The 18,620-nt window shown below is 33.4% G+C and overlaps 1 protein-coding gene across 1 annotated transcript; it reads left to right on the top strand.

Annotated features, from left to right (window-relative positions):
• The first annotated feature begins 712 nt into the window (after positions 1 to 712).
• LOC107865089 lies at positions 713 to 3,430 on the top strand. The gene is made up of 3 exons (XM_047396360.1): positions 713 to 990; positions 1,552 to 2,092; positions 3,329 to 3,430. Exons 1-3 carry the CDS (start codon positions 713 to 715, stop codon positions 3,428 to 3,430), a joined length of 921 nt encoding a protein of 306 aa, XP_047252316.1.
• Positions 3,431 to 18,620: the final 15,190 nt, after the last annotated feature.

Genomic DNA, 18,620 nt, shown 5'->3' with positions numbered 1-18,620 from the left:
AAAAAATGTTAGATAATGAATGTGGTTGGATAAATATGGATGTTCCAGATAAAGAAACTGCAGGCCAACAAATTTTTCCAATCGAAGTTGATAGTACTATACAATTAACTCAGTCTAGTCATGCTCGAGATGATGGAACGAGATTTTACAATGGTATGTCATTTAAGAATAAACAAGAATTAGATATTGCGCTGAAAATGGCTTGTGTGAAGAAAGATTTTAGAATCAAGAAGGTGATTAACTCCCATTTTATGTATTGCTATAAATATGTACATCCCAAGTGCAAGTGGTGGTTGAGAGCTATGAAGCTAAAGAATTGTGATAGATTTTATATTAGAAAGTATGAAAAGTTGCACACATGTGGTCCAGAACATCTTACAAGTCATAATCCACATGCCACAGTAAAAGTTCTTGGAGCATACTTCCACAATAGGTATTCTGAGGATAAAGGTCCATCTACAAAAGATTTAAAGAATTCCATCCGTATAGAATTGGGCTGCAAGGTAAGTTATTGGAAGGTTTGGATGGGTAGCGAGATTGCAAAGTCTTTGGTTAGAGGGACACATAAGCATGGATATGGAATGATTGATGCATACAGTTATATTCTTAGGACATCAAATCTGGAAAGTAAGACGGCAGTGGCGGTTGATGAAAATGGTAGGTTCAAGTACTTTTTGTGGCATATGGAGCTTGGATTCTTGGTTTTGCGCAAATGAGAAAAGTCATAGCTGTTGATGGGATATTTTTGAAAAGTAGGTATGGTGGTGTGTTGTTGTCTGCTATTGCACAAGATGCAGAGAATCATATTTTTCCAGTGGCATTTTGTATAGTGGACTCTGAATGTGATGCTTCCTACAAATATTTTTTTGAAAAAATGAGAAGCTTTGTACTTGATACCCCTGAATTGTGCATAATTTCTAACAGACATCCAAGTATTGGAAAGATGGTTTCAGTTGTGTTCCCTTCAGCTCATTATGGTTATTGCATGAGGCACCTTGGAGAGAATATTTGAAAAGATTTCCATAATGGAAGTGTTGTCCACCACTTTTTAAGGCAACAAAAGCATACAATGTAGATGTGTTTAATGATCACTTCAATCAAATAAGAGATATGGTTCTAGGAGCCGCCACACATCTTGAACATGTTGGATTTCACCGATGGAGCAGGGCATTCTTTCTTAGAAATAGGTATGATTTACAAGATTACTATTGTTGATAGTTAGTAGGGTTGTCTAGTTAGTACAACTGCTGCAGTTTTTTACAGCAACTGTTGTAGTTTTTTACAGCAGCTGCTGCATTTTTTTACAGCAATTTCTATAAATAACTACACGTGTTGATTAATGTATTGATAGTTTAGTAGTATATTTCGCCAGTTACTGCATTCCTTCAGTAGTTGCTACACTTATTTCAACAACTGTTGTATTTGTTTCTAGAATAAATGCAGAATTATTGAAATAAATACAACAACTGCTTGAAACATACAGTTATAATAATAAGATTTGAGATTGAAACATACAGTTATAATAATAAAATTTGAGATTTACATTTACAGGTACAATATTATGATGATAAATATTACCGAGTTAATTAATGCAGTGCTTTTAGATGAAAGAAAATTTCCCATCACTGCTTTATTTGATGTGATAAACAAGCAATTTGCTGAGATATTTCATGAGAGGCGTATGATATTTCTTGATATAGGAACCAAATTTGTTCCTTCGATGGAGGCAATCATTGCAGAAAATACTGAGTTGGGAAACAAGCTATTAGTCCATCAAATTGCCAACTATAGGTATGTTGTCACCGGTCATGAAGCTATTGCAATAGTTGATTTGAAAAGCAAATCTTGCAGTTTTAGAGTCTTTGATGTTGATAAAATACCTTGTCCACATGCTATGGCAGTGCTCCGGTGTCAATATGGTGAAGATTATGGGAGGCGAATTTATGAGTACTCCTGTTTGTATTATACGGTAGATACATACATTATGGCATATGTGGAGGAAATTAAACCTGTTCCATCTGAAGATTCTTGGCAAGTTCCAATTGAGATTTTAGAGAGAAAAATATCTCCTCCATTTGTTGAGCCAAGCAAGGTTGGAAGAAGGTCATATAAAAGGTGAAAAGGAGTCGGGGAATCATTTTCAACCAGGAAAAATAAATGTTCCATATGCAAAAGGGTTGGACACAAAAAACTACATGCTCTGAGCGAAATGCTTCATAGAAGCACATTTAATCTTATTGTTTTTGTTATTTGTGAACACATCTATTGCTATTGTTATTACTTGTGAACAAGTTTAATCTTATTGTTGTTCTTGTTATTCAGTATTCAAAAAAGTGTATGTTATACTGTCTAGGAGATTCAGCAGATTATAACAATTGTTATGAAATATTCAGCAACCAATAGACTTGTTGTAACATAATTCAACAATAGCTTTGAAAAGTTCAACAACTTAATTGTTGTAGCATAATTCAACAACTGTTGTCGAACGTTCAGCAAATAACTTACTCGTTGTAGCATAATACAATAATTGTTATGCAATGTTCAGCAACTAACGTACTTGTTGTATCATAATGCAGTAATTGTTGTGCAATATTTAGGAACTAACATACTTATTGTAGCATAATGCAGCAATTGTTGTGCAAAGTTTAACAACTAATGTTCTTGTTGTAGCACATTTAAGCAATTGTGGTTTGACATTTAGCAACTAAATATGATTGATTCAATCAACCAGCGGTCATTTAGCTCAGTTTTTAGTTGATTACATTTGCAATCATTTAATTGATCATATATTGTATCTCAAATTACTATCTCGTTGCATTTGATAATTATAAAATCTAAATTACACTCTTAAATTACACTAATATCACTCCATTTATCATTAAAATAGTCATTTAATTGCATACTTGTTGTAGCATAATGTAGCAATTATTGTGCAATGTTCAGCAACTAACGTACTTGTTGTAGCACATTTAAGCAATTGTGGTTTAATATTCAGTAACTAACGTACTTGTTGTATCATAGTTCAGCAATTGTTATGAAATTCATAGCAACTAACTTACTTGTTGTAGCACATTTAAGCAATTCCTATGAAACATTTAACAACTAACATACTTTTAGTATCATATTTCAGCAAATGTTAGGAAATTTCTAGCAACTAACATACTTGTTGTAGCATAATGCAATAATTGTTGTGCAATGTTCAGCAACTAACATACTTGTTGTACCAAATTTAAGCAGTTGTTATGAAATTTTCAACAAATAACTCCCTTGCTGTAGAATAATGCAGCAATTGCTATAAAACTGTTAACAACAAACGTACTTGTTGTAGCAAAATGCAGCAATTGCTATGCAATATTCAACAACTAACGTACTTGCTATGAAAAATTCAGCAACTAACGTACTTGCGGTGAAAATTCAACATCTAATGTAATATCTAATTGCAAACAAAATTTATACTAATAAAACATCTATGAATTTCAGCTCCCAACACATTACAAATATCAATTCAGATATGAGTATTCATTCACCACTACAATAAAACATAATTAAAAAGTTATGAGTCGCCTTTACAAAAAACTTAAAAGTGGGAGTAGTCGTCTAATGATAATTGTCTAAAATTTCCTCATCAATGATAGGCTCAACCTGTCTCTTTGCTTTTCTCTTGAAACTTGACAATGCCTTTGAAATTTATTTTTTCGCCTTTTAACACCTTCAGGAGTATACAGGTCCAAGATTTTTTATGATGGCCACATACCCCTCTTAGACATCATAGTGGTGATAGCTTTCTCTAAAGCATCTACCCTAGCAGTTAACAAGTCTATATTTTCATGACAAAATTTACAAGAAGGCACCTCAATGGAGGATGGGGTTTCTTAAATACGCAAAACATTCTCATTAATCGGAGATCTTCCTACTCCAAAACCACCACTAAAACCACCAAGTTCACTAGTAACAAATGGAGAAGATCCTCTTCTTCCTCCAGCAACAACACCACTAGTACCTCTATCAACATTTGGAGAACTTTCTCTTCCATCACCAAAAATAGTACCACCTACATAAACTGCTCTTGAAGGGTCCAAATCCCCCTCATCAATTGTACAATCTCTTTTGATTGTCCCAACACCATTCAAATCTCTCTCAAGCTTTTCAATCTTGTCATCTTTAGTTAATTGCAATGGCACAAACCTAGTGAGGAAATCCATTTCCATCTCACTTGGTGTAGGACTTATCCATGGATGCACAATCTACACATAAAAAATAATAATATTAAGATATAATAACACAAAGCATATAATCCCACAAAAATATTTCAGAAAATTATCAAAGGCAACATATCTCTCAGACTATGTTTACGACTCCCCATATATGTAATAGTAGTACCATATATATAATTAAGTATTCCTTTCAATTTTCTTAAACTATGAGTAGAATAGTAAGACTATGTTTTAAGATCCCCCGGTAATAATTTTCAGACAAAGGATAACAGGTTGATATTCTTAAAATATCATGTGACATAATTATTTACATATGACTCCATTATTTTTTCACAATGAAAACTACGTTAGCTAGTCTTTCATCACTTGATTTTGAGAAAGATAGACCCTAATATTATATGTAGTCTTGGTATTTCTTTATAAATAAACTCACTGAGAACAAGCTAACAAACTTTAACATTTTTCTAAAAGGAATAACTTTTCAGCTTTACTTTTATGTCACCTTTAGACTTTTATTAAGGACCATCCGTGTCAATTCTACTACAATTCTCATTTCCATAATGCTAAGGCCTAATGCCAAATTCAACAAACTTGTATGCAATACTGAATAATGTTTTTCTTTTGGTGAATAGTTTAATAGGTTGATATCAACACTGATTTCTCTATACAAATGCATACCGAAAAGTATAAAAAAAATAAAGAAGGGTCAGTGAAAGGTGACAGTAACAACACTGGACAAAATCAAGGCGTATATTAAAAAGATTAGACAAACAAAAAAATGACAGCAACACGAAAATAAAAATATAAGATAATACTTACCGAGTCTTTGGGGGGGGGGGTCAAACAACTCATTAATCTCAACAGATTGGCTATTAGTCATTGAAAGCCATCTAAGAATTCTTGGTGAAGACATTTCTTCTGAAAAAACCTTGAATTTTTTTCGAAAGGGGAGGAATAGCCTCAAATGTCCAACACTATATAAAATAAAGATATTAAGAGAGATAGCTCAGAATAATAAATGGACCCAAAAATAATTAAAAAAACACGGATTAAAATAAAATTTATCATGAAAGCCAATGGAAAGTCAAAAAGATTGGAGATCTTCACATTTGAATTGACCGCCTTCAATAGGTACTCAATTGTAAGATCATAACTTACACGCCCCCATGGATGGGCAAAAAATTCATCTCTATTAGCCGAGAGCAAAACCCATTCAGACGGAAGTTTCGTGCTCAAATCTTTTGCACAAAGAAAATTGTACACAAAATAGAGCAAGCACAATGACTTCTTTACACTTTTGCGAACATCCTTAGGTTTGATGTGTTCAATCAACTCTTTCTCTTTGCAACTCTTTCCCACCAAATTAATAATTTGTTGTCTTCTTCTCAATCTCTTAGTTGAAATTTTTTCTTCATCATACACAATTGGTAAATGACAGTTCAAGCTGGTGATGATCACAAATTCTTTCATGCCAAAACAAACCGGCATGCCATAACAGTTTATCCAAACTTCCTCTCTTCTATGACTTATAATTTTACATTGAAGAAGTTGGTAAATTAAAATTATTTGAAATATTATATTGATACTGTTAGGCAGGTTTAAGTACTTCCAGAAAATTGAAGATTTGAAGAACTTCATCAATTTTTGATCTTCTAAAATCTTTCTAAACTCAGAAAAAGACTTACCCAACCCAGACTTAACATAAACAGAGCCCATCAAATTTGGATACCTGTCAATCAGTGTCTCAAAGCTGTAATCCAAATATCTAATAGGCTTGACAAGTAAGGTATCGGGTGAAGGACTGACCGGAGAGGATTCGACAGTATGAGATGTCTCTTCCTCCAAGATAGGTTTATCATGCCGGTGTTTCATTCTCTGTTCATCCTCGAATCCTCTATTTTCACCTTCTGCATTTTCATTACTTTTGGACTTATCATATAAGGCATCTGCATTAGTGGAAGAAACATCTGCTCCACCTGTTTCTTCATCTTTTTCTTCCGTAGAATTCTCCAACCTTCTTCTTCCTTCTTCTTCTATAGACTTCTCCAACCTTGTACTTCCATCTTCTCCTACAGACTGCTCCAGTCTTGTGCTTTTTTCTTTTCTTCTTCTATTCATCTTCGTTTACTAATTTGCCTTCTTGTATTTTTAGTGGTAATGACAAATGTTCCTCTTCTTTTTCTTGGAGCCATTGAATCTACACCACATGAAATAAAATAGAAATCATTGACTATTGTAACCAACAACAACAAAAAAATAGTTAACATGGATAATGCAGTAAATCTGCAGTAAATGATAAGGATGATACTAAAAGATACTGTTAATTGGGAAATACACTTTAGACTAGACTTAAAAATCCAATCTTTCTGCTAGTTAAACAAGTTCTTCAATTTTCAATTCAAAATTTAGCTATTATTACATTTCAACTAGCAAAATTACAGTTAAAGAATAAGTTTTTTTGTTAGTTGAATTGATTCTTGAACTCACCCAACTCAAAACTTAGGCAAACATTACACTTTTATAATAATGTTACAGCTAAAGATTCCATCTTTCTATCAATTGAATAAGTTATTCAACAAATGTAACAATTTAAGTTATTTTCAAGTTAATTGGAGTGGAAAATTAAAGATTTTAAACAAACTCAAAAGAAGGATCTTTATTAAATTTTCAATATAATCTTGATTAACCATTTCAAAAAGAAAAAACCCAAAAGAGGACACCACAAATCTAAAAAATCTAAACCCATTTTTTCAAAATCAACACATTCTTATAAATGAATGAAACCCACCATATTAAGAGTAAATAAAATAATTTTACGTTGGATATCTAAGTTCGAAGATAGTAATGAAGATGGTGATGACGACACAAGAACACGGAGATGGCGACAGAGGTGTTTGTGAGAAGAGAACCGAGAGAGAACTTGAGATGTATCGTCTTCTTCTCTCTCTGCTTTAGAGAGAGAGAGAGAGAAATAATTTTGGGCTGACCTAATTCTAAAAAAGTATACAAATGACCCAGCCCTTTTTAGTGTTCCTATTTTGTATTTTCAAGAAGTTTATGAAGTTTTAAAAAATACATTTTAACCAAACTTTATCCTAATTACTAATTAACAAAAAATTTGACTTAAATTGGTCAAACTTGTCACCAATATTAATTTTAACACTTATTTGTCACCTTGAACTCAATTTTCTCCACAAAGATATACCCCCTTCTCCGGTGAGCGATGGTCGGATTCTGGTGAAATTCACCACCACAACGCTCCCCTCTCCCTTTGCTCTCTCTTCCAGCAAAACCTCCACCTGCGCCGCCCCTCTCCCTCCTCCCTCCATGTCGCTGTTGTTCCTTCTCCGAGAAGAGCTTCGGCAAGATACATCTCTCTCTTCCTCCCCTATTTTCACCACTGTTTCGCTGGAGATGATGGTCGGCGAAGTTCAAACATTACCACCACTACTACTGGTCCCTTCCTATTTTTGTTTTTCGTTGCTTATTCTCCAGAGGTAATGACCGGCGAAGCCTCCGACGTGCCGCCACTGCCATCATTGTATCGTCTCACTTTACTCATTTTTTATGTTTTGAATTATTTTTTGCAGATTTGTCTAGATATTATATTTTCAGTGTTGCTCCGATATTCACCATAGAAGAAACACCATCCCTACATCATTCTGTCCTCCAGTCCCATCATTGCCTTGCCAAAAAATATGATTGATGGGTTTCATCAGCAAAAACTGTTGAATCCGATCGACTTGGTTTTTCATTGAAACCTGATTTCTCTGTATAGTTTTATTATGCTTATTTGTGTATACTTGTTTGAAAATATTAAAATTTGATGGACCTCACTGTTTTTGTTATTCCATTATTGAAGCTTATTTGGTCTATCCTTTTTATCTTGTTGTTCTTACTGTTGTGGGTTGATTAATGGATTTTTTTCAGCCAATCCCTTTTCTCTTTTCCGATGATTTGGCTATGCTCTTTTCTTATTGAGTTGATGGTTATAATTCTAGCCCATTAAGGGGAATTTTTTACCTTACTACTTTATGCACTTTTATTATATAAGATACTATGTGATATTGGCCAATGAAAAAATTTCATCGAATTTTGAGGCCTCCATAAATAAAAAAGATGGACATTATGTATATAAATACGTAATAAAAATAAATAATTCGGGCGATGACGAAATTTTTTATAACAATACAAAAGATTTTATGACCCGTATCTTGGCAAGACGATTTAGGGCGGTCAATAAATCGAGAAACTACTTCGTAGTCATGACTTATCTAAAATCTAATTCGAGTTCCACCTCTTAACGAAATTTTTTTTATATATACATACGTAGTTTTTAATTTATTTTGATAATTATTTATTGGTATAATACTCATAAAAATATTTGAACTTTGATCGAATTTTCAGTTGAGTATATTAAACTTTGTGGGGGTCCTATTACCCCCTAGACTTTATAAAGTGGATTTAACCCCCCCCCCCCCCTCTTCCCCCCGAAATTCTATACCTAGTTTCAGCAGCTGGCGGTGTAATACACGCGTCAAATATCATTTTTACACATGTATTGACGCGTGTAATATATGCATCAACCTCATACTTACATGTGTCCAAGTGGACAGATATATTCCATTAAAATACGAAAGAAAAAGTCTAGGGGGTTAATAGGACCCCGCAAAGTTCAATATGCTCAACTAGAAATCCGGTCAAGTTCAGGTATTTTTGTGAGTATTATCCCTTATTTATTTGTTACTAACATTTTTATAAGTTTTTGTATAGGTTCTTGAAAATATATGTCGGAAATGACATTCAATAAAAGAGTGAATTTTATATTTGTATTTTTATATTCATACATTTGTAAAAATATTAATCATAGTGAAATCTTTATTTTTTAGGGCGTTGAACGGGGATATTCTTTATTTACACAATTTTCATCACGAGTTTAGGCAAATTTAGGCCTTTAATATTTATATTAAATTGATTTAGATATTTAATCAAATAATTCACACTTTTTATACTAAAAATATTACATAGTATTTTCTTTATGATAAATTTTTCTGTATTGAATCTTTTCATTACAAATTCTCATGTACTTTCATTTATCTTCATACACTTTTTATACAGATATTTTTTACGATAATATAAGTAATCTACACATTCTTTATGTATAAATTATTTATATCATTTTAATACATATTTTATATTTGTATTTATAAACATTGATTTTTTCTTTTATCTTTTAATAAACCTAAGTCTGGCCAGGAACCACATTTGTGGATTTTGAAGGGTGCCGAATTTCTTTCCTTTGGAATAATTTAAACCCTTATCTAGAATCTAAACTGATTTCGTAGATTAAAAACACAAGTCATACATGTTAATAAATAAATAGGTTTCCTCATTTTTCTTAAAAATTAGGTGGCGACTATAAAAAAATAATTCTTTTTTAGTTCATAATGTCGTGTTTGTTTTAACCTTAGATAAAAATAGGTTATGACAGTTTGGTGACTCTGTTGGGGAGAATGCACGAGGTTCTAACCATTACAAACAGGGTAAATATTTATCTTTTTTATACGTTATTATTTGTTTCATTCTAATTGTCTTGATTTATCATATTTATATGGCATAAATTATTTATTTGTTATTATTTTGTATAAATTATTTATTTGATTATCGCTTTGTATAAATTGACATTTTCTGTTCATATTTCCTCCATTTTAAAAAATTGATACTCACACTCATTGTACATGCGTATTATACATTGTACTTTTTCAAAGTTCTTTTAAATCATCTACTTTAGAGAGTCGGTGCATACGTAGGGTGAGCGAGCTTTTTACTGCCGTGGGATCACGTGCCTTCTCATATAGAAAATTTATATCTGTGTCTACCCACTCTTAGTTAACATAGATAGAGCAAAAACAATACATTTTAGGTACATACATATTATTCAACTTTATCCAAATGTACGAAGGGTTCACGACCCAAGTGACACATTATCATAGTCTCTGTGCATATTTGAAAGATTATTGTGTTTGTATATTAACTATTTTCTCTAAATTAGTTATACTTTAGTGGGAAGGTATAATCTAACCTTTGTTATTTAGGGCCGATTAGTTAAAAGATGTATCTTAGCAACATCGCCGATAGCTGACAGAGGTTTGAACTACGTTTTGACCCGATTCTTGTCTTGATAAGATACATAGGCAACCCTATATTAGAGTTCAATCTTTTCACTATTTTAGAATAATTTCTCCGATATTCAAATCAGGATAATTTTCTGGAATAGTTCAGAATGCTCTCCAAAAATATTCAAGAGTGCAAATCAATAGCTCCTCTAAATTCAAATCTCAATGACATTAGTGCCTAGCTGGCCTACCTGCAGATCCTCACTCGATTTTGGTTAAACAATATGTAACTTTTTCTTTCGAACATTGTAAATCATTAAATTTAGTGTCCATCGATCCCCACTCTCAAAAGTAAGGGTTCAAAACTCTTTCAGTAATAATAATCCTGTCAACTACAGCGAATAATAATAACTTCTTCAATGTCTGATCTTCTCAATCTTGTCAACATACTGAAGTAGTGTTAAAGATCTCTTCATAATTGACATCTTCTCGTACATCAGATCGAAACAATTTTGATGCTAAAAATAGTTCCTTCTTGATCGTCTTTCGCACCATTTTTAAGGATGATCGTCTTTCTCATGCACCATTTTTAGGAGTGTGCATGAGAAAGAACAAATTCATATGTTGTAAAGGACCGATTTCATGATAAACAATAGATTCTTTTGGTACCTTTTATCACAGCTGAGTGACACTTGAAAAATTCTCTTGCATACTTCTAAGACAAGAACGAAGTCAACCTCATCGTTTCATGTGTATTATGTGGTGATATTTAGTTTAATTCATTGCATTACATTGTTGATCTAAAACTTGGCCAAAATGTCCGTTGAGGTGAAATTCTGAGTTATACTTGGTTTAGAAAAGGATTGTAGGCCTTCTTTATCCCGATTGTGCCTTCTACAGTCCACCAAATGATATTAATCCCTAACATTTCCTCTTTTGAGCCTAAACTTTGGACAACTGCATCTCAGCCTATACCTTTTGAGTGCTTACATGCACTATCCCTTTCTTTGCCTCACCTCCTTGAGCGCAGTAAATACATGCAAATTGTGGACGAAGATTCAAAATCAAAGATGCAAAATATAAAGGATATCTATCTTAGATGAGCAAAAATGAACAAAAAAACGACCTCAAAAGGAGAAAAAAAAAAAAAAAAAAAAAAAAAACAAAAAAAAAAAAAAAAACCCCCCCCCCCCCCCCCAAAAAAAAGAAAAAGAAAAAGAGAACCAAAAAAAATATTTTTTTTTTGAAAAAATAAAAGAGAAAAATTCCAACACAAAATTCAAAAGAAGTTGAAGCAAATACAAAGCAAGGGACAACGGAATACAATAAAGAAGATCAAGCATCAAAGCACAACAAATGTTGAAAGCACAAATGCAGTATAACACTCATTAAAGAAGTCGTCACCTTCATTCCAAATATCATCCTACCTGTCCCTAAGCCTGCATTACAAGCCGATAACAATTCTTGCAAGATCCTATTTCAAGTATCCTCACATTAGTGGATACTTACATAAATATCAAGCCTACGGTATCTCAATTGCATCGATTGAATTTCTTTCGATTGTGAGTGTATTTCTCTAGACGTCCCTAAATTCAAAAAGAAAATTACTCAAATATATGTGAAATAAGATTTTTATTCTAGGAAAGGGCGCTTGAAACATGAGGATAGGTGTAAACTTTAATGAACAAATCTTGTCGTTACTTAAGTATGTCTGAGGCGCCACTTGAAACTATAGGAGTTACCCTGAAGTTGATCTCGATTAGCTGGAAAGGAGATGGGGAAATTCTTAAACACGCTGCTAATTATTGGTACCAACTGAAGTCAAGACACAATCACATCTTCTTCATCTTTCAACACTTCTTTCTAGAAAAATACAATTTTATACAAAAAAAAATTCAAGACGTCCACTTTCACATACAGGCATTTTTTTTTACTATCCATTCAAGTCGCCCATTTTCACATGCTGTTATTTTAATCAAGGCATCCACTTTTCAAATACATATAATTGACTTTTCCTTTCAACCACATACCTTTCAATATCGATATTTTATTTTTCAGTCAGACGTCTATTTTTGAGTATTTTTATATTTTTATAGTCCCGCCAATCAAGAGACTATTATATTTTAATAGCCCCGTGAGTCGAAAGGCTATTAAAGTTCAATCACCTCACTATTTGAGGGCCTCAGCCTTCATAAACAGTCGAAGACTTCATTCATTCTCAATTTTCCGTAGACAATTGGGAGGCATCATATGTCTTTTCAAGATTTTTTTTAAAGATACAACGGTAGCCATAGATCATACTCTGGGGTAAATTTTGAGAATCGCCTAAAAAATTTATCCTATTTTTTCCTTTCGAACTACATTGACCTAATTCTCGTGACACTTGAGATACGTAGAAAGCTCTATGCAGAATTCGATCATCACAATCCCATAATCATCTTTCTCTACAGCAAGTACACAATCTTGCATCTCCTAGGATCTCATAGTTCGATACTTGGCAATTTTGAAAGCAACATCAGGAATATGTGAACAGTTCCATTCTCAAAAAAATTCTTTGCTCAATAACCATTTTACATGGGTCTGCCCACTTAAAAATAGGATACATTGGGTTGGTATGTCCTTCAATAAGACAGTTATGCATGTTTTTTCAATTAGATGTTTATGCTTGCTTGCTTATTTGCACGCATCGTAACACATTTATTTTATCATTTGTTATTTAAGCACTGCACGCTATCTTTGCCTTTACTTGCACGTGCCACAATACATTTATCATTTAAACATCGCATACCATCCTTGCCTTTACTTGCACTTATCTCAATGTATTTATTTTATCATTTAAGCATCGCATTTCATTTTCGCCTTTACCTGCACATATTGCAATGCATTTATTTTTTAAGCACTGTACGCACACATCTTAATGCATTTATTTTATTATTTAAGCACTGCACACCTCAAAAATATTGCAATGCATTTATTTTATCACTTAAGCACCGTGTGTCATTTTTGCTTTTACCTGAACATATCGCAATACATTTGTCATTTAAGCACTGCATGCTATCTTTGCCTTTGTTGCATATATCGCAATGCATTTATTTTATCACTTAAACACTGCTTGTCATCTTTACCTTTACCGGCACATACCGTAATGCATTTATCATTCAAGCACCGCATGCTATCTTTGCCTTTATTTGTACACCTCACAATGCATTTATTTTATTTTATCATTTAAGCACTTCATGTAATCTTTGCATTTACCTGCACATATTGCAATGCATTTATCATTTAAGCACTGTATGTCATCTTTACCTGGATATATCGTAATGCATTTATTTTATCATTTAAGCACTACTTGTCATCTTTGTCTTAATCGACACATATCGTAATGCATTTATCATTCAAGCACCACATGCTATCCTTTCTTTTATTTGCACACAACGCAATATATTTATTTTATTTTATCATTTAAGCGCTTCATGTCATCTTAGCCTTTACCTGTATATATCGTAATGTATTTATTTTATTAGTTACTATTTTTGTTAATTAGTTAAGCACTGCATGCTTCCTTTTAAATTTTTTTAAAAAAAAAAGGAAAAAAAAATCCACTTTAATTCTTCAAATTTTTGCAGGCGAATTGAGTTCGTCCACCCTAAAATAAGACATGTTAGGTTAGTTTGCTCTCTAATAAGACCCTTTATGCGTGTCTGCTTCAATTAAATATTTTGCTTGCCTTTAGTTAAAATATTGCAATGCATTTATTTATTTTTCTTTAAATTAGTTGAGCATTACATGCCCTTTTTTTATGAATTTCTTGAAAAAAAAAATAAAACCTAGTTATTCGTTTGTCTTTAGTGAGTATTGCTTTTCAGTTTTATAATTTTTGCAGGCCTAGAATTTGAGGACGCATTGGGTTTGTCCATCCCAAAATAGGATATGTTGGGATAACTTTTGAACTATACCCTACTTGATCCTCATGCAACTAAAAATATGTAGACAACTCTAAATTGAAGTATGCTCGAATTCTTTTATCAAAAAAATTTTTTGTCAAGCAAAATTGGCTACATGTCAATATTTTCATCGGAAGGCTTTTAATATCGTCTTCAAATGAAAAGGGGCAAACTGCTGACACCCAATTTTGGCTCCCCATGCTTAAAATTAACACATCTAGGCTTTCTGATCGTTAAAGGACACAAAATATATTTTTTACACATTTTTTTTACAATTTCTAATAAATTATTGATAATCGTTATTTTTTTTTAGAATTTTTACTAATTTATTATCATATTTTAACTTTGCATAATTTATTGATAATTATTCTTAATTTTGTAAAGTTTAAAATTTTTATCAATTTATTGTCATTTTAATATTTTTGCACAGTCATCTACATACATACATAATATAACAGTGCGATTCTTTTTTACATATTATATTTTTACTGATCATAGAGTAAAAAATTTTTAAACATAATTGTATTATATTTATCATTTATATTTTTCTGTAATTATATATCAACATTCATATTTTTGTATATTATTTAATACCATTTGTAAACGTAAATCGGCTCAATTATTTTAATACACAGAGCAACAAATGAGTGAAATTAAGGTCTCACCACTTTTTAAAAGGTGACATTTGAGGTGATGAATTGGGGCTTTAATTCATTGGATAAAAGTTCTTTATTCATTGGTTAAAAGATACAGCGACCTTTGATTAATAACTTTTGGATTAAAAAGAATTCGAAGGGGATACTTTTTTATTTTTTGATTAATAGAGGGTGACATTTTTATTATAAATAAATAAGGAGTGGGTTAATTTTTTTTAGCATACAAAAAAATATATACACAGAGATATACCCACACACAGAAAAATTCAGCCACTCTTTTTCTCTTCTTTCTCCTGTGAGCGATGGTCGGATTCCAATGAAATTCACCACCACAAGGCTCCCCTCTCCCCTAGCTCTATTTTCTAGCTAAACCCCCACCTGTTCCGCCTTTCTCCCTTCTTCCTCCATGATGTCGTTGTCCCTTCTCTGAGTAGAGCTCCGATGAGACACATCCCCCTCTTCCTCCCCTGTTTCCGCCACTTCTTCTCCGAAGATAATGGCCGGCGAAGCTCAAATATTACCACCATCGCTACTCTTCCTTCCCCTTTTTATTTTGCATTGCTTCTTCGCCGGAGGTGATGATCGACGAAGCCTCCGACGTGTTTCCATTGCCATCACTGTATCATCTCACTTTACCCATTTTTTGTGTTTTGAATTATTTTTGCAGATCTGTTTGGATATTGTATTTTTGGTGTTGCTACGGTATTCACCGTAGAAGAAATGCCATCCCTACATCATTCTGTCCTCTATTCCTGTCATTGCCTTGCTAAAAAATATGACCGGTGGGTTTCATCGGCAAACACGGCTGAATTCGATTGACTTGGTTTTTCATTGGAACCTGCTTTCGCTATATAGTTTTATTATGATTTTTTGTGTATATTTGTTTGAAATTATTAAAATTTGATTGATCCCGTTATCTATTGTTCTTTTATTGAAGATTGTTTGGTTGATCCTTTTTATCTTGTTGTTCTTACTGTTGTGGGTTGATTAATGGATTTTTTCAGCAATCTATTTGCTCTTTCTCGGCGATTTGGCTATGCTCTTTTCTTATTGAGTTGATGGTTATATTTATAGCCTATTAAGGGGAATTTTTACCTTACTGCTGTAACACCCCTAATCTGGTACCCGGAAGTTACACGGTGCTCATGACCCCGAAGGACCACCAGTTAACCCATGTTTGATATCTGTAACTGGGCACTGCATAATATATTATATAAATGCGGAAAAGGGCTGAAAGTCCATAAGGTCAAATATCTAATAAAACATAACATCTGGAAATACAGTATATCAATACCAAAACAAAACTGAAATAACTGTCTGAACATGCTATAGTCTGGAAGCCTCTAAACTATCTAAAATCTGTGGAGTTGATGGGACATGTCCCCAACTAACTCTGGACTACCGAAATAGTAAAGTAATAAAGTAATCATGCTATCCTCGAATGATGAGGACTCACTGCTAGTCTGGCTGCTAAATGTATGATCTACTAAGGATGCTCTGGAGCTCGTGCTTCTGAACCTATGGTATAAAACACCATAGCTCAAATGCATCAGTACGATTGAATGTACTGGTATGCAAGTGAGGTAGGCTGAATGCAAGGGCTTTATATGCAGGAACAATACTAATTGACCGAATAACATGAACGTGAAAACACATGCATGAATACGTGAACTGTAACTGAGATCATGACATCACTGAATCTGAATACTGATAACATAAGTTTCCATATAACTGATATACTATTATCTGAATGATTGTGTCTGATAGTCCTGTTTTTGATGAAACTAGCTGAGTTTCATACTAAGCTGGGTGATTGTATCTGATAGTCCTGAATTCTGTAGAACTATCTGAGTTCTATTACTGAGACTGAGACTGAGACTGTAACTGTGGGAAGTAGTCATCTAATCGACATGCCCCAAATGAGATAATATAATTGAGTTGGGGTCCAATTTGTAACCCCAATTGGAAGGGTGCCAATACTATGCCACTGATAATGACAAGCCGTGAGTAATCCCTTATCTAACAGGTACTCTAAGGAGAACGGTGGGACCCTCATCTAACAGGTTAATTCACCTCATTAAACCTTATCTAACAGGTTAGATGTCTCAACCTACGCTGGCTAAATAGTTTTGGAGTGCAAGGATTGCTTCTAAGAATCACACCCTCTACTCCCAGGTCAGTTCCCATCCTTGGGCTCACTCGGTGCTGAATCCTACTCCCATTTGATTAGACACCGAACTAATTATACTGAACTGACTAGACTAAGTTCCATTGACTAATAGAATATTACTGAGATCTGATAACTGATTAAGATTACTAAGATTACTGAGTTTTCCTGAGTTATGAGACTAACTAAATTTTACTGAACATGGATTGACTTAGAGTATCTTGAAAACTGACATTGGCTCTAGATATACAGCTAAATTTTTGGGTACAAGTACCCCCAGGACTCGATAGTAAGAAACTGACAAGACATGGCACTTCCTGGACTCACGACCATAATCAACAATCCATAATACAATCCATTGGGGAATTTCATGAGGCACTTGATTATCATGGTTTGGTACATGAATAAGAATGCATATAAACATGTCATAATTTCATAGGGCTAATCTCCTAAACAATCCATCAAACAATTTCAATGCATAACAATAACATGGAAGTCATTTTGAACATGAGAGTAATGAATGGGTTCATCGATTTGGTCATAACTGAGTCCTAAATCATAATTCTTATTCTCTTGGGCATTTTATCAAACACATTGCATGCACAACCTTAGGCTTAGGAATATAAACTAGTTCATACATCATGACTACTTTAATCAACTCAATTTAAAAGCTTACAAACCTACATACTAGCATAATTTCATGAAAAATACATAAAGACTCCAACTTGAGATTAATACAATCACATCAACATAATTAAAATCAACTCACCACATGGGAATCACAATTCATAAGTTTAAAATAGGATTCTTGAGCTTCATGGGTGAAAAAAAACCCATGAATCAACACTTTTCATACCTAGGTGGATTATTTCTTGAAGATTGGTGAAAGAAAGCTTGAATTCTTGCCTTGGGATTAGACACCTAGGGTTTCTTGTTCTTTGGGATTGATCTTTAAGAGAAACCCTAATTTGGAGTTGTGGATGAATAATGAAGTTATGAGCTCTAGTTTGGTATAATTAGGGGGTAAAACGGGTGGAAAAAGACTCAAATACCCTTTTTTTAAAAATGGCTTAAAATCGTTGATCGAAAGTGGCGACGGTCCATCGCTGGCTCGACGGTCCGTCGGTCCATCCTATCGTACTTGGCCAGAACCTAAACTTTCTGCCTCGTCTGCGATGGTTTGGGCGACGGTCCGTCACTAGCTTGACGGTTCGTCGGTCCTAATCGTCGCATTTGGACAGAAGATGGGTTCATTGCCTTAGTCGCGACGGCTTGGGTGACGGTCTATTGCTAGCTCGACGATCCGCCGACCTGACTGTCGCTTCTGGGCAGTTCTGACTGTTCTCTGTAAAACGTCCATAACTTTTTACTCCGATACCGAATTTGAACGAAATTGGTATCGTTGGAAATCTAATTCAATTTATCACATGATAAAAAGTCAAAATTGATGAAATTCTATCTGATTTAAACATTAATCATTTAGGAAGTCATCACTAACTCTTTCGGAGACTAGATTTGACTTA

The sequence above is a fragment of the Capsicum annuum genome, chromosome 9, assembly GCF_002878395.1.
Source record: "Capsicum annuum cultivar UCD-10X-F1 chromosome 9, UCD10Xv1.1, whole genome shotgun sequence".
NCBI classification, from domain to species: domain Eukaryota; kingdom Viridiplantae; phylum Streptophyta; class Magnoliopsida; order Solanales; family Solanaceae; genus Capsicum; species Capsicum annuum.
This window is presented reverse-complemented; position numbering and strand designations above follow the sequence as displayed.

Bases quoted from the DNA above. Each gene is read 5' to 3' on its own strand.
- LOC107865089 (XM_047396360.1), top strand. From the start codon at position 713: ATGAGAAAAGTCATAGCTGTTGATGGGATATTTTTGAAAAGTAGGTAT. The intron at 991-1,551 runs GCACCTTGGAGA...TTACATTTACAG, and splicing joins CATTATGGTTATTGCATGAG to GTACAATATTATGATGATAA. The intron at 2,093-3,328 runs GTTGGAAGAAGG...TACTTGTTGTAG, and splicing joins CATTTGTTGAGCCAAGCAAG to CAAAATGCAGCAATTGCTAT.